The 17648-nt window shown below is 34.9% G+C and overlaps 1 protein-coding gene across 6 annotated transcripts in view; it reads right to left on the minus strand.

Annotated features, from left to right (window-relative positions):
- The window catches only part of RBPJ (recombination signal binding protein for immunoglobulin kappa J region), a 140571-nt gene that overhangs the window by 11699 nt on the left and 111224 nt on the right, over positions 1-17648 (minus strand). For all 6 annotated transcript variants that reach the window (XM_053975207.1, XM_053975211.1, XM_053975210.1 and 3 more), the window contains exons 2-7: positions 13291-13329; positions 9851-9946; positions 4199-4364; positions 2904-3078; positions 1249-1386; positions 922-1034 (exon numbers count right to left, since the gene is read on the minus strand). In XM_053975207.1, the coding sequence (XP_053831182.1) occupies positions 922-1034; positions 1249-1386; positions 2904-3078; positions 4199-4364; positions 9851-9946; positions 13291-13329 (727 nt within the window). The remainder of the gene's footprint in view (positions 1-921; positions 1035-1248; positions 1387-2903; positions 3079-4198; positions 4365-9850; positions 9947-13290; positions 13330-17648) is intronic.

Below are 17648 nucleotides of genomic sequence, written 5' to 3' on the forward strand. Positions count from 1 at the left end.
TTGTACCATTTACATTGAGCAGTCTATTTTTTTTCTTTTAGCCAAGTTTGGTATTGGGAGAGAAATTCACATTACAGTCCTAGCAAAATTAGTCTGGAAAGGGGAACAAAAGCCTGACTGCAGGAAGTCTGTTTTTATATCGGTGCATTCTAAAGATTGCTTCTACCTAAATTGGAATTAGCAGAGCCTTGTATGAACTCGTAATGAGCTCACAAACCACAATTTCAGAGAAGATCCCATATGAAACACTACTGATTATTAATCACAATAACATTCCACTTAGGCTGGCATTAAGTGCATAAAACAGGGGAAAAAATCTGTAATTCTGCTTATTCACAAAACCCAGTACTGTGTATCCAAAGGTAATTTTTTTTGGTTCACAAACCTTAACTGGTTATTCTAAAAGCAATTCCCACACTTCAGATTTAAAACAGACAGTATTAATAAATATGAAAAAATGTTTTTTGCAAGCTGCTACTGGTATAATATATCCGTAGGAGTACACAGAAGTGCTTTTAGATTCAAATCAGTTGAGCATTTTTAAAGCTGTGCTGGAACTCAACACATGGAAGAACCCTACTGGCTGAAAATATTTTACTCATCTATTCAATATTAATATTTGAAGCATTGTGGAACAGAGAAATCTACAATACTGTTTTTAAAATAGACAGATTAACCTATTTCGGAAGGCTTAAATTCTGAAAAATTCCCTATCTTATTTTGCAAGTTGTTCTTTGTTTACAGAAATAATCTGCAGATACAAAAATATGCTTTAATTAAAATAAATGCCATTTTCCATAAAAAACATTACCCAAGGGCAACACACAAGGCCAAAACTGTAAACACTGCAAACCCAACTATGGAATTACATTAAGTTGCTATCTATAAATTAATTACAGCATTGGAGAAATGAAACTGTACCAGTCTCGGGAGTGCCATGCCAGTAACTGAGCATACAAGTTTGACAGTCTGCCCATAATGAATGTAGCCATCTCTCACTGTGAATTCTTCTCCTTCTGATTCATCATCATCCACTGCATGAAACAGGAATTTTCAGAATTACTTGCTTTAATCACCATTTTTTTTGATACCAGAAACATGTAACATCACACTATTGTATCAAATATACAATCAGTAACAAAACAAGTGTGCATATGGGCAATTAATATGGAGGAAAAAATGAAGGATGTTTTTTTGTGAGGATGAAGCAAAGAAAGTGAAGAAAAATACAGATTTGCTTTTACTTACACAGGTGAATGTAAAATGCTCCCCACTGCTGTGAACTGGCATGGAAATTACCACCTTCTACGTGCAAATATCTGGTGCTAACTGTTTGGGATCGAAGTCTATTAAATAGTGCCACTTTTGTCCCTGATGCAATACATACTGCAAGGAACACATACAGACTTGAGATTATAAAATTACTTTATTATTACATAGAAAAGTATCAAAAAGACACAAGTAACATAAAATAAACTGAAGAATAATTGAAATCAAGACATAATTATCAAATATTGGTTAATTTAGAAAATATTTATATTTGTGACAGACCAAAAATAGACATAAAATTATGAGTGCAATAACATACATAGTGGCTGTTCTCCAAAGGCATGCTAGCTCACAGAATTCTGCCACTTAGCCAAATGGGCTAGTGCTTGCCAGCTGTAAACTCCTTCTGTTCATAGTTCTCCAACAACTGATTATTTAAGCAGAAGCTTTAGCTTGCCCTTGTGAAGTACTTAAGACAACTTTCAGCAATCATTTGAAGAGTATTTTAAATATAAATACACAGTATTCTTACAAATCACAAGCAATTGAAAGGAAGACAGATGTAACTATGTCAAATTATAACCATGCAACTTGTAATGTTCTCAGATCTGAACTTATTTATCATTTAAAAGAGAGAAATGTAAAGTTTGCTCCCCTAAAAAAAAAACCAGCAACTAAAATTTTGCCATCAGAATGGGCATGTTGTTCTACTTGGTTCATATTTACTATTGAAGAATGCTTGGTTCATATTCACTGTCCATCAAAACTATCTGTCTGAATACAAATTCAACAGTGCATACTCTGAGCCCACGGGTGTGAACTGCACAGCAACAGATTGCCTTTAGTCATGTGCCAAGCTAGCGGCCCCGAGATCCACATTCCATAGGTGAATGGGTTCCAGCCCAACACAGATGGAAGAGCCTTTTAAAGCACTAGTGAAGAGAGAGAGAAAAACAAACAAAAAAAAAGGGTATCTCTTGAGGTGCTCCAGTGGTATGCAGGCAAAAAACGGTGGAGGAAAAGCAAAAACGTTCCCAATTATACATTAGCACCAGAGATATTGTTAGTTGAAAAACATGGTAAGCAAATAAATCTGGGTGAAATATCACCATACAGATTTCTTAAGTGACTACTTAAAAAGAACCATGCAAAACAAAAATAAGAACAACATGAAAATGGCATGAGACAGTAAGAAGGTGGCTGTGATGTGACGAAGTGCAGTAACATGATGCTACTCATTTATCACAATCTGAAAGCAATCTCTTTGATACTGATCAAAACATTCTAAGCACCAGATCATGGCAATTAAAGAGATCCAAAAGCTTAGAAAGCTGAGGTAGAACATTCTTTATACACTTGTCTACATTAATTCATTCCTCAAAATACAAGGGGGTTTGGGTGGGCCTTTTATATTTACTAAATAATTAACCATGACTGCATAAAACTCAATAAGGTAACTTATGTATATTGGAATATTTTAAAATACAATGATGTGTACAGTTCTGAAATATAGCAAAAAAACGGGAGTTGAAAATTTCAATGTATTTCCCTTGTAGTCAGACCTTAGAACACATAACAAAAAAGTATGAAACAAAATTAATTGCTAAATAGAGAAAAAACAGAGAAATACTTACAGTCTGCATTTTTCAGTGACTGTTTCTTTTTAGAGGGTTTGGAGATGACTTTGATCCGTTTGCTGAGGAACACGCCGATGTCATCACTATTGCCATAGAACATTTTTACCGATAACATGAAGTGCTTTCTCTTGTCTGAGTCTGATATGTATAATGTTTTGGCAGTGCAATAATTCTGTAGGTGAAAACATACTGTGGTTTATTCTTTGAAGCCAAGCCAGTTCAAGAAACTATGCGTATTTAATTATGAATAAAATAGAAAAACTGATGCAATAGTTTATAAAACAGAGGAGAACCTGTTTTTTCCATCTCTTCCCTATGCATTTCTTTTATGACTACTGTTTCAGCTTTTTGAAGTGTTGCACTCAACCTCATTACTCTATGATCATTCCAAAGACCCTTACCCAGACTAGAAGAGACGACTGGAGACCATAACTGTGTCAAAGCCACCTGTGAGGGGTCAAGAGCACTACTAAAAATTACATTTGATTAGGGCTGTACAGACTCTGCACAAGGGACTGCCTGTGCAGAAAATGTATTGAGCTAAACTTTTCTTGAAAGGATGGGAAATGACTGGATTTTGAAACACAAGGAAGTTACTTTTGGCTACGTGTTTATGCTAGGTGACAATAGAATTTAAAAAAAAAAATCTCATAAAGAACTTCAATTATTCTTTATTCTTTTCCTATTCTGAATATATGAAGCATTTCTGGTAGACTGTGCTGGAAATACCAGGTAGCTATAAAATACTGTTTAATAAAACAGCCAGGTAAAATGAACACTTTTGCTGCTAGTTCTATTCCAACTGTTTAAGTCATCACAAATACCTTAAAAAAAAAAATCTTGTAAGCAATTTACACCACTGTAAAAATAACCTGCTAAATTTTAAAGATTCTACTTCAATTGTATTTTTAGACAAAGGGACTTAAAGACTACTTCTAGCAGCAGATGTTCTGATATTTCCTTGATAAGATTATCCACTCATGCAAGCCAAGGAGTAGGACCAGAAACCATATTTTAGTTAGCCACTGATGCCTACCAAAAAACCTAACAGTTTACTGAGTCTGCATCAACAACCTACAAATGAAATGTTAGTACCTTGCTATGACCCTATAAGCTAAAACCAACTATTCAATTGTCCTAAGTATTTTGAGGGATTTTTTTTTAAACCATTATGCAATACCTAGAAAGAAAATGATTCAAAAATAAGAAAGGGCATTCCTTGAAATATGCACCATGTAGCTATAATATCCTTTGCAGTTAGTTATCTTAGTGGTTTATTACAGTTTTTCTACCTTTCCTTCCAAGTTCAGCTGCTGCATTTCTTGGTCACTGTTTCCTATCCCAATAAAGGCGCAAGGTTGTGACTCCTGCTCAGTGCAACCATCCCGCTCCATTTGCTCTTTTTTTTTCTTCCATCCACTGCCCATGAGATACACACATGGAGGAGGACAAAAGAATCTGAAAACAAAGAACACATTATGGAATTACACACAGTTTTCCAGATAAACAAACTGACGTGTACCCAATGCTTTCACATTCACACTTTGCACTTGAGTTTATACAGGCATGCCCTTCATTTGTCTTGAAAATTTTCTAAAATGTAAATTAAAAAAAAAAAAAAAAGGCAAGGAAAATCAGCAGTAGATGCACCGTCAGTGAGAATCTTTCCAGTTCAATATATACCACAGTTTGCATCTCTACAAAACACCTTCCAAAGAGATTCTGAAAAAAAAGGAAAAAAGGCCTCAAAAGTTATTATAGTCTTTTGCAGGTGCTTAACATGATGGAGCAATTAATACACACAGAACAGTTCCACAAACTAATTTAATGGACAACTGCTGACTACAATTCCTAAATGCTGAAAGTTTTGTCATAAGCAAGAAGGGAGTTTATTCTGTCCATACATAAATCTCTCCCCAGTTTTTAAATTGAATAGATAATTTTATATCTTCATCAGTATGTATAAAAAATAAGACCTAGTTTTCAGCAGCACTGACTCTAATCAGTCTAGATGCTACTTACAGCAATATGTTCTAAATTAAATTCAGCATTATAATACAATGCATTGATCTTGAAGTTTCTGCAAACTGTTAAAGCCCAAATCCTGAAAAGTTATGGTTTTAGTTAGCAAACAAGCTACTGTGTTTTTATCATCATTTCATTATGATCAAAGATAAAGAGGAATGAGTACAAACAGTTGTGAGGTAGCTAAGGAGGCATGTAATGGAGAAGAACATGAAAAAGTTTTTAATTATTTTATTTATTTCAGTTTGGAGAGTAGTATTATAACTTGGCACTTCTGCAACCCAACAATGACTCCTACCTTACAGGTGAGGGTTTTCTGGTTTTGTTGTTGTTGGTTTTTTTTTTTGGTTGTTTTTTTTTTTCTTTTTTTCATTTTTTTAGATTGGGCTTGGGACAACTGAATTCCTGGCAGGGGGAGCAGGCTCCACACTGGGGCAGCAGCCAGTTCTGCTGGTGGGCAGGAGCTGTCAGGGCAGGGGAGTAAACTGAACTGTGGGCTCAAAGTCATGGAAAATGATTAGAGGACAAAATTATTCAGTTTCTAAAGTGTCTATGGGAATCCTGTCAAGAGAGATCAGTGCCAGGTAACCAGTTGGACTGGATGATCTGAGAGGCCTTTTTCATCCTAAATGATTCTTATTTCTATTAAACACCATTAATGCTAGCTTTAGTATGAAAATCTAGTGTAACACTCCTATTTATCTCATCTATTCAGCATTATTTTTTTTCAACATGATCACATGTATTTGACAGATACAAACTGTTTTTTTAAGTTACATAATTCTTAATAGATGAAACCCAAGTGTTGTTAATAATACCATAATTAAATACACATATTAAGAATACATATAAATAAGTGCAAGTATATGTAGTATTTTTGGTTAATGGGCACAAATAACGTATATTCTCTGTCAGAGAAACAAATCACCAACTTTTAAGTCTTACTGGTATTTAAAATGTCTTAGTGGTTATGAAAATGAACAAAAAATTTACTGTCTTCAGGCAAAAAAACTCCTCAAACCTTCTTTCTTGACTATAAATCTGCAGTCAAAATTTTTCATTTGCATTTGTTCCATTTACAACACAGCAAAGTAGGTGTTACACCAATAGGTATACAGCTGAAATATTTATGAACCTCTTTCAGAAGTATCATGGTCATCATCTATAAGCTATTCCTGATGAAGAAGTTATACACGGATTAAAAATTAGTGTCAACCTTTATTAACAGAGCAATGCTCTGGAAAAAAACAAAAAACCATCAAACAAAACCAAAACAAAAATCCAACAAATCCCTTTTATTCTAAATATTACACCATAAGGAACATGACACATTTACCTTCTTTCCTTATGTACTCTTTTGTATTTATCTTACTGGTCAGAAGACAAGAAAAAAAATCCCTACTTTTTTTCATGCCCTTTCTCATTTCAGCTTTATTCTAAACCAAGTCCTTTGAATAACTACAGCCACTAGATGGCAATAAAGACCTGTAGGAAACAAGGTGTAACCCACTGATGAAGAGAAAACAAACCACAACAAAAAGCACTCTTAAAATTAGAACACAGAGAAAAATGTTTGAAAATTTACTGAACAAAGAAACTTTTAAAGCTGTTAAAATTTTAAGTTTGGTTAAAACTACAAACATGAAGAAAGACTCTGGACACTCACAATTTAAATGGGTTTTCTTTCTTACGTATCTACCTCTTTTTCAGCTTTCAGGCATAGACAGCTACAGTCTTGGGTCTTTTTAACTTCATATTTACCATTCCACGAACTCATGTACAGAAGAAATTAGCTCTGAATATTCTATCCAATACAGAAAAAGTGAACCAGGTTTGAATTTTGAAAACACTGTACTAAATCAGATAAACATAAAGAAAAGAACAATATTCCTTCAGTCAATGCAAGTCAATCAATACAGAGGAAATGTGGTACTTCAAGCAGAGAAGCTACTCCAACTGAACTTGCTAGGAAGCAAGGGCTTAAAGAGAAATATGATCCACTTGTGTAATTTCTACCTCATCCAGATGCACTCAGTGCTCTCCTCAAACCACAGGCTTCTGTCACAAAAGTTTGCTTTTTCACATCATCCAAGTCATCTCTCTGGTCATCTTATACAAGGCTTTGCCTTCAGGAGAATTCATATAGAATTCTAGCTACCAACTAGCTACCAACTTCTAGCTAGTTGGTAAATTCCAAGTGTTTGCCAATTACCCACATTGTTCTGAGAATGAAACTGCTCAGCAATCTTTCCTCATAGGAGATCAAAGAACTAACAACATCCACTAAAGAACTCCATGTGACAACAAACAAACAAACAATCATTAGGTACTACAGTGCTAAGGACAAAGCAGTGGAGCCATGGGGTAAGCCCCGAAAAAAGCTATGCTCTCAATAATTAATTTTATCCAGAGGCACACTCAGTTCAGAGAAAGGAAGTACTTGATCAGAAATTATAGGAGCTCCTTCACTAACAGCTGTAAAACAAGATGCAGCTACAGCATTCTCATGCCAATCAGCAGTGATCATGTTTAACTCCGAGCAGCACAATCAAAATCCCTATCTGGCTCACAGTCTTTAGATGAACTATACCTTGGAATCCAAAACACTCAGTCCTTTAACTACTGCATGTTTACACTGCTCAGACTTTGAAGAGAGAAGTCTCAGTAAATGGTAAATATGGAAAACAATACAAGAAGTGCAAGCCAAATACCCACACTCATCAGAGTAAACAGCATCTGAATCTCTATCAGCTGAATGCCTTTGAAAGGTGACAGTCATGCAACATGAAACATCAGGCATAAAGTCCTAAATTCAACTAAAGCCCAACATGAGCTCCTTACCTCCTGGCTTCTTTGTGAAGCTAAAAACCATTAACTTTGTTAAGTGCAAGACTCATATGAAGGGATGACTCAACAAAGTCAACTCCTTTCATTCCTGTTACTTAAAAGTACTGAAAACTCTCAAATTAACCTAGAAAGTCTGCATCCATGAAGCTGGAATAGTGTTATTAAAACAGGCCACACTACATGAGATCTGCACCATCTACAGTAAACTTTTAACAGAGTATTTCACCATCTAGTAACACTCATCAAAACACTGAAAGGTAGTTATTGTGCTAACCTTTTAATTATGATGTGCAAAGTTTGCTAATGGCAAGTATTCTCCATGACCTCGCAACAAGTAAGACTTAAATAAAGACTGGAACAAGAGGTGGAAGTCTGTCTAGGTTTAAGTTCTACATTTACTTGAAAGAGATGTCAAATTTAAGAAACTTGAATTCCTCATTACAAAAGTAATGCAAAGTAAGTTATTCTTTAAATAACCAGATGATATCTATGCCACAATGAAATCCCATGGAAAACAGGAAATTTGTCTACAAAAATGGGTATAAGTTTCTTTCTAAGATGTATGCAAACCAACTCACTTCAGAAATGGTAGTGAATGCAAAAATGATGAAAACTTGACTGCAGAGTTGAATAAAGCAGTATTAAAGCTTTACTAATTTTGCTTACTCCAGAAATATGAAGAAACAAAGGCCACAGTTTGCTATAAGTAAAGTTGAAACAATTTAAAAACTAAAAACAAAAAGAAAATAATAAACAGGAATATAATAATTCATCATTCAGCTTTACTAAGTACCTTAGGGCATACATAGATCCAAGGATTTAATAACTGGCACTTTCCTTTATGCTGATAACAACAGGACATCATTACTGATGCTGACAGTCTGGGAACTAGCAGAACAGTATTAGAGACAGTCAACATGATAAGTTACAGCTTAAGAAAAACTAAAATATTTAACTGAAAAACATGAAACCTTAGTATGTATAGGACAAGAGGGAACAGGCATAAACTGATGCACTGAAGTTCCACTTGAACACAAGGATGAACTTTTTTACTGTGCAGGTGACCACACATGAAACAGGTTGACCAGAGAGGTTGTGGAGTCTCCCTCACTGGAGACATTCAAGAACCATCTGGATGCAATCCTGTGCCATGTACTCTAGGTTGGACCAGATGGCCTCCCAAGGTCCCTTCCAACCTGATTGATTTGGTGACTGATTCCACATCTTCATTTCATACCCATACCACAACAGCAATCATTTCAGCACCATACTATTTGATAACCATCAAGAAACTATTTCCTTCCTGATCTTCTTTTATAAAGCTCTCAAGATTTCTACACTCATTTGAAATGCTTCTATTCTTAATTAGATGAATCAGAGATAACCTGCATAAACAAATGCAACTGTTAGGTCTACAAACCCATATATGAAGGAGCATCCTATTTCCTTCTACTAGTCATGCAAAAAAACCATCACGCAGTAAAGACTGCAAGAGAAGACTGAAGGAAAAGCACCTTTGCCTAAAAAGCATTCATTCTCATGTATTCCTGCAGATTCTGTCCCTTAGAAAAGTACCTATAATTGCAACTTGTACTGTATTGATTTTTGCAAGGAAATGTTTATCACAAATACAGTAATGATTGACCTATCCTTTTTTTTAAACTTATTACAGATGTGATTCAGAAATTTATCTTACTGAGGCTAGCAATTTCCCTTTCATATTAATGTGAAATTATTCAGAAAAAAACTCCTCTACAAGTATTCACTGTTGATCACCTCATTTACTCCAACATTAAAATGGAAGGTTTAAAATGAGAACAATTTTAGGCAATGGAAGTAAAGCTTTGCCCACAGATAGGGAACCTCTTGGTAGAAACTGTCATCGCTCCATTGAATACTATAGGTTTGGAGTACTTGGTACATAATTAAATGATTTAGGAGGAAGCATTTTATGTTTCTTCAGACTACAGTGCCATCTGAGGAATTCCGCAAAGCACTGTGCACCCAACTACACAGTATAGTTTCCTTAGTTCCCAGCTGCAGACAGACTTCAGTACAGCATAAAAAGTTACCTTTTTTCATTTCCATATGATTTCTGCGCAACTTTCGCATGGAGTATTAGCACGGTTTGGTCACCTCGCTCCTTCAGGTAATTTCGCATTGCTTCCCTAAAAATCAAAACACCAATATAAGCTTTGAAAGTTCTTTTGGTTTTGTTTACAACAAAACAAAGACAGCTTTAGGGAAAAACCCCAGGACCTGAAATTCCAAAAAGGCCATCATTAACAGGGTCAAGATGTGTCTGCTCACTTTTTAAGACAATTACACAGGAAAAAGAAGTAACTATCCTACACAAAACTAGCAATATGAGGTCTGTGATCATTTACAATTACTACATTTTCTGGAAAAAAAAAAAACAACTTGTGATGTAAAATCATACCAATGCCAGTAGTTACACCATGTTTAAAGTCCTGTTTCATTAAGCACCATGCCACAAATTAGAACACATTTTATTAGTTACATATTTTCTTCATGACCTGTTTAGTATCTCATGATAAGGACAAATTGTCTAAGCTTTTAACCAAATCAGTGCAATGTTTATATACAAGTTATCTTTTGGTTTTGAAGATACTAAGAAAAATTAAATTCTTCAGCATATTGTTTCACCTGGTTTTTTAGAGAAAAAATCTACTTTCTGCATACAATCAGGTAAAAAAAAAATTAAAAAGGTTCTATTGTTCATCATCACTGTAATTACAGATGTTATATAAATGCTGTAATTACCTCAAACACACCAACAACAATTCCTTGAGAGAAGTGAGAGAACAATAACAGCCAGTCACTCTTCTGTATAATAATCTAACTGTTCATTAAGCAGCATGCCAAATTCAACACCCTAGGGATCAGCTGTGCCGGAGTGCTGGCAGGAACACCAGTTCCTGAGGGAGATTTTGTGGGTTGAATGCCCACCAATGCACTCATCTTCAAAGTCATCTACCAGAGAAATAAATTATGAATTTATCAGGAATCTATATGAAAAGATAAAACCCTGCATAAGAAGGATTTTTCATTTGGTTGTTTGGATTTTTGTCTTTTTTCTGTGAACAGAGCTAACTATTGAATTCCCTTAGGACAGATCTAGAAAACCAAACATATCTAGTGAAAAAAAAAAAAATCATGGGAGATAGAAAGCAGTATTTAATTGAGCAGACCTTTTCCAAAAGAAATACCCACATAGTTTAATAGAGAAAAGCAAGTAGATTGAGCCAGGGCTGGGTTGGACAACGACAATTCAGCTTTGCTAATCATGTTTTGCAAATTCTTGTGTTTGTCACGCCTGCATAAGACATGATTAATGTCTAGTGATTAGCGAGCCGATTTTATGTGTAAATAGCAGGATATAAGAACAGAGAATAGACTTGAATTGCTGTTTCAAATTTGGACTAACTTGATCTATTTACATATGACATTGGTAAAACTGATGTTTATCCATGAAAGTACAGCTGGAATAACTATTTCAAAGCCCACAGACTTACTAATTTACAGCCATTTTTAAAGAGTATATTCTAAACCCCAAAACATAATTCACTGTGAAATTATTATTATACATTTCATTATGATATATATTAGCTGCATTTAAGTTGTTTAAAAACTTTTAATCTGACAATGTGAAATATTCTATTGAGAGTACTGTCATACTAAATGAGGTACATCTGTTGTATTAAAACCTTTTTACTTGACTGCTATTAAAAACTACCCAAACCCACCAACCAAACACAGAAAACTGCTCGGTGCTATTTAATTTTTATTTAGCATTGTATGAGGAAGAAAGTTTATGTTTCCTATTGGTCTTTTTCTACAGTGGATTTGTACAATCCAAGCTCCTGTGAGAACAAGTGATGTTCCCCTCCAACTCCTCCCACTGATATCTTATGTGACATTTTTCATTATTCAATCCTAAAATTCTTCATGAAGGTAGTATTACTAGTTTACATCTAAAACCAACTAGCATAGTATGAACAGAGTAGTGTTATTCTGCTGGAGATTATTAGTCAAACCAGGCAGCCTTTAAACAAAAATCCCACAGCAATTTTTCAATAATTGAACTAAATGCTTTTAAGGGTTTACAGACACATTTGCAGCATTGCATAAACAAGTCAATTTTAAAAATCTGGGTGACAGTTGTTCTGTTTCAGCAGTTTACTCTTCAGAGGAAAGTTAGGTTGTTTGTTTCCAACCTCTATCATCACAGGAAAGGTTTTCAAACTGCTGCTTTGAAGGATGGCTGGCACTTCTCAGATACCCACCCTATATTCAGGAAAGAGCAATGAGCATACCTAGTAGCTAAAATCATGCACATGAAATTTAGAGTAACTATGGTAAATAGAAAACTTATTTAAAAGCTCTCATTGCACACTCATTTGTTTTTTGTTGCTCTTTTTAAAACACAGAAGATACATTCTATTTTTGTTCATTTTTTTAAATGAAGGAAGATAAATTCTATTAATACCTTCAGGGTTATAGTATAGATGTTACTACTCAAGATGGAAAGCAGCTCATTACTTTAAACCATTGTATCTTCAAATACCCGTGAAGACTGCCAGGCCAACAAGAAACCACCATGTTTGTTCAAATACTTGTAAGTCAGTATGGATTAATTTTGCATTGAAATGAAGTTTAATGATGACAAGCTAACCTAAAACTTATCCAGAAATGCAGTGAGACAGATATTCACAGCACAAAATGTGAATGTTCCCCCCCATCATGTGCTAACATAAAATATCATTTCATTCAAAACAGAGGCTGTCATGAGGTGACAAGAGGCTTCCTCTATCACCACACAAAACTATAAAAACAAATGGCACATCCTTTTTTGCTTTTAAGCAAATAGTGAATTTTAAAACCAAGAGCTAATTATAATTGGCACAGTTTGTGGCACAGAATAATAAATATTTGCACAGACTATGTTAAAGCAGTTTGAAAAAATAAGGTGACTTCTTAACAATTTCTGGTGTAAATACATCCCAGGCAGGCCAGGACCAAATCAAGAACTGTACTCCAATCACCCTAAACACTTTCCAGAATAGATTGACTTGATAATTCTATTTGATAGTCTTGAGGTTCACCAAAAATTGGTTCAGATCACTCCTTGACAGCACCGTGTTCAATTCTGGCAGCAAAAAGGGTTACATGACCTCACTTCTACTCAAGAAACAAATCAGCTCATTCCTGAGGATTTGAAAATGAGCAGATCCACATCCTACAATATAACCTGCAATAACCTGATACAAGAAGTGAACACCATTTCTAAAAATTCATTTTGAGTTTCATATTAAAAATAAGCCAGTCTGTTAAAACTTGTACTTCTGGCTGCTGATTGCATGTATAATTGAAAAGCTTTGATATTTAAAATTCTAGGGTTAGCAACCCACAAATTTTTAACTTAATTTTTCTGAGAATGAAAAAGGTAACTTCAGAAAATTGTTAAATACTGACTTTCTTTAATGCTTACCTTGTGAGCCGTTTCGGTTGAGGTCGCTCTCCAAATTTCCTGAAAAAAGAAGCAGTTGCTAATTTAAACCAAAAGTGTTTAGACATAATTTTATAGTAAGATGGTATCCCAATTTTTGAAATTGTATTAGAATTTTATATCTTTTCTTTGTGATTTCCTAGATAAGATCACTATTAAAATATTAACCACCTCCTCGCAACAGCGTTTCCCACAACAACAGAGGCTTTTTCTTATTTGAACATTAGGTAACTTTCTTTGTTGAAGTCACATTTGCCCTCAGAATGACTTCTGGAAAGTTCAGACATCACAAGAATGTAAAGAAGCAGAAGATCTTTGCCATAGAATTGACCAGCAGTGCCATCAACAAGCAGTTACTGCAAACATACAGAAATTAACAGACATATCTGTGTTGACAAATAAGTGAATGCTTTCCACCAGGACAATTTCTCAAAAATCTGTTTTTCCTTCATGACTTCTTACAAAAAGGATGACAACATTTTCATACATGCCAGTATGAATTACAGGAAAAAATCTCTCCTATGGAATGCAGCCAAGCTTGATCCATAAATAGCCACCAATACACACAACATTTTTTTTGCCATAAAGTGTTTTGAGACAGCTGTACTTCTTTCAGTGCTTCAACACCATCCTTGAGAGAAAGAATATTCTTTACACTAGGCTAAGACTTTCCATGAAAGTCTTGATTTACATAAGACACCAAATTAACACATGGCAGATACATTTTCATTACCAAAACCATCCTCAGATTAAAACTAAATGGTCAGGTGAAAGATCTGAAAAAAGGAAGGCTGCACCCAGCAATGTACATCTGCTAATCCTGGTGAGGAAGTGCAACCACAAGCTAAAATGATGACAAAGACTGGGGGGAAAAAACCCCCAAGAAACCCACAACGCAAAACCAAAGCATAACAAAAAGACAGGCTTAGCTTAACACCTTTTTGCCTAAAAATAAATAGAGACATAAGAGACTGTGCTTTTACTGCCAGTGTTCATAAATATCCCTATGACTTGCCAAGTTCGTTTTATAGGTGGGCATAGCTTTCCCTTCATGCTTCCTGGAGAGGGAAAAGAACCCTTTCCTACTATTGTCCTACAAGAGTGGTGGAGGCTCCTTAGGACAAGAATTTGCTCATTAAGTGATGTAACAAGAAATTCCCCTGTTCGTGCAATGAATCTGTCCTGGACTCTACAGCCACTGATTGTGGAATGATTTCATACATTCCAATTTAATTTCTGTAATCCTAGAAATGTACAAATATGTAACTATTATAATTTATATGCAGCTGAGCTAAATAGCACTCTCCTGACAGGGCAGTGACAACATTCAGCCAATTTTGAAGTTATTTTTCAAGACTTTTCTAAAAACACTGGCAGTCCACATAGAGAAACTGAATAAATGACACGAAGCCAAATTTTCTTTTCAGCTTAAACAATGAAATAAAAATTTGTTTTTCCAACCAGACAAATTCCCTTCATGTTTTACTTTGTTGTTATTAATATACAGGTCAATTCTCTGGCTTGATTTTAATTTTAAATGAAACAATGAAATCAGAATTCTTGCTGTGAGATTTGTTTTTATACATTTTAAATTTTGAGGTCTACTGGAAACAAACTTAAATTATATTTTTCTCTGTGGTATGCATCACTGCATAGACATAGCTGTAATGCAGAAAAGGTAACTAGAAAACCCAAACAGCTTTGCAGTTTGGCAGTGGGAAAGTTACATCCAAAGCCTTTCTGCTTCTAACACTTATCTTTTCAGGATCTGCCTAGCCGCCTCCTGAGCACAACCTGTGCCTCTGATTTTCCCTGGATAAGTGTGTGAGTAGGTGAATATCCCAGCTCCCCCATACTATCTGTGTAGGTGTTGCTCTCCCTTGAAAACCCAGGATCATCCTATTTGACAGAGGGTCTGTAACTCTCTGACTAGAGAACAGATTACCTTTAAGCTGTACTCTATAAACAACATCCCTATAGATAAGCTCCCTGCTTTTGAGCACAACTACTGTCTTTGTTCCAATCCCTCTGCACGTTTCAATTAACCACAAAAAAAAAAAATTAAGAGGTGCTTACCTTGGAGCAAAGAAGGCATTATGCACACAATACTTACTACTTGTACTGTGGCCAATAGAGCCAATCCAAGATGAGGACCTTAGTACACCAGAAACTGCATTAACACAAAAAACCCCCTTACAGACAAACTCTGCCCTAAAGTAACACATGCCCTTGCAGAACTCGAATGCAGAAGATACATTCCCCTTGCACATATGCTTAATTACTAAAAGAGGGCTATACAACTCAGTTGCAATTACTGAAATAAATAAATTTCATCTTTTCCTTTAGTCAAATCCTGAACATACAACACAGGAGAAAAGTACCAAAATCCCCATTCTTCAGAATAAGAGCTAAAGCACTGAGTCACTCTCGAGATGTACAGGGCAAACTCTGATCTGATGCTCAGTGCAGTACCTCCCTAACTCATATACCAGCTTTCCCCAGCCTCCTCCACACAAAAATGAAGTTATTTATGTCACTGTAATCAACTTGTGAACACATATAAATGCTACCCTTAGCAACACGAACGTTTCAAAGAGATGATGTAAATTGTGTAAACCTTTTATTATTCTTTCAATATATATTACAGAGAGGTAGAATAGGAGGAAATTGCATCTTGGTATTTATTTTAACTCCCATGTTAACTGTTTCTAAATTAAATTCAGCGACTTTCCCTCAATAATGTTGTCTTGACAGATGACTGATGGTTATGTACCATAGCCATGGTGTCAAAGAACAGCCTTTTCCTGCATCATTACAAAATCATTTCAAATATTCCATAGATATTCACCTCCCTAGCTCAACAGCAATAGTTAAAGAAGTTAAAATTCAAAAATTATGAAGAATGAAATAGGAAACTGAAACATCACCATGTCATGGCATTATTCTGCCACAACTTCACAATTCTGAAAACTTGCAGCAGTGGGAAAAAGTTAATCTCAGAGTAGTAACAGCATGAAAGTCAGTATGAATAATCAATAGTTTTGTATCCAATTGGCTAAAACTCCAGCTTTCTAGTGAGAGTATAAGAGAAAAGTGACAAACAGATGCAAAGATCTAAGAGATTGATACAAGATATGCAACATGTGGAATGGATATAGTTATTCTCTCCTATCTCACAAACAAAGGAATTGGGAAATATATCCAACACCAAAAATTTAATATTAGAATATTTTTTTCCTAGCTCTACAAACACAAAACTAAGTTGTAGAACATTTTGCTAGAGAATATTGTGGAGGCTGAAAGCAGAAGTAAGCTCAAAAGATTAAACAGAAGTCTGATACAGAATTCAATCCAATTCTATTAAGTATAATGATCCTGTTTTTACAACCTTGTTCTCAGGAAAATGTAAAGTATCTTCTACCAGCAGCAAAGAAAATAGCATGAGTTTAAAAAAACCCAAACCAGTCTACATTTACCCTGTCTTTCATATCCTTTCCTTACTTATCCTTTACTGATGACTAGCAGGCATGGATCAGTATATATACTCCTGTGAACCAGATATATTCCAAAGCAGCAACTTTGGAAATCCAAAGCAGGATGCCAGATTTTCAGTCACACTACAAAACTCAAATATACAAAAAAGACACAAATTTTCTTTTAAAAAGTATCACATGTATTTTGTTTAATGGTTCATCGGGTTTATTTTTTCCATATGTTTGCAAACTGATGTAGAGATGTGTACTGACAATATACACATATTGTATATTTTAGTTTCTGTCCTTCAGAAACATATATTAACATAACATATCAGCAACTTCTACACAGAAGAAAAGACTAAGAATCTTTTTAAGTTTTCTGATGTTAAAACAGATGAAAATGCAAGAAACACATTATATCTATGGTTTTGTACTAAATGACATCCACTGCACAAGCTGTAATTGCTGCTATTTCAAACTTTCATATTTGACTGGTATGTTAAAAAATGAGCCAGTTCAGACATTCCAAGGTTACCTGTCAGACATGACAGAGACTGCAACACTTTTCTTGTGTAGGTTTTCACTGGATTTCATTGTTCTGGGATTTATCTAGTCAGTATTTCCATTTCTCCTTTTTTTCACCTTGAAAATATGCAGATTGATGAATAACAAAAATGTACAGGAGAGGAAACTAAAATGTATCATAATTCTATTCTTGAAGAGGTTATTAGACAGGATAAATATATGTAATTTGGAGTCCTAATTAGAGGTTATGCATCATTATATCTGAATGCTCACCAAGTTCCTTTCATTTCCTGGGTTTTTAAAATTTTACTATCCAAGACTAAATGCTCTTTCAGGTGT

This window comes from Vidua macroura, chromosome 4, assembly GCF_024509145.1.
Source record: "Vidua macroura isolate BioBank_ID:100142 chromosome 4, ASM2450914v1, whole genome shotgun sequence".
In the NCBI taxonomy this organism is placed as follows: Eukaryota; Metazoa; Chordata; class Aves; order Passeriformes; family Viduidae; genus Vidua; species Vidua macroura.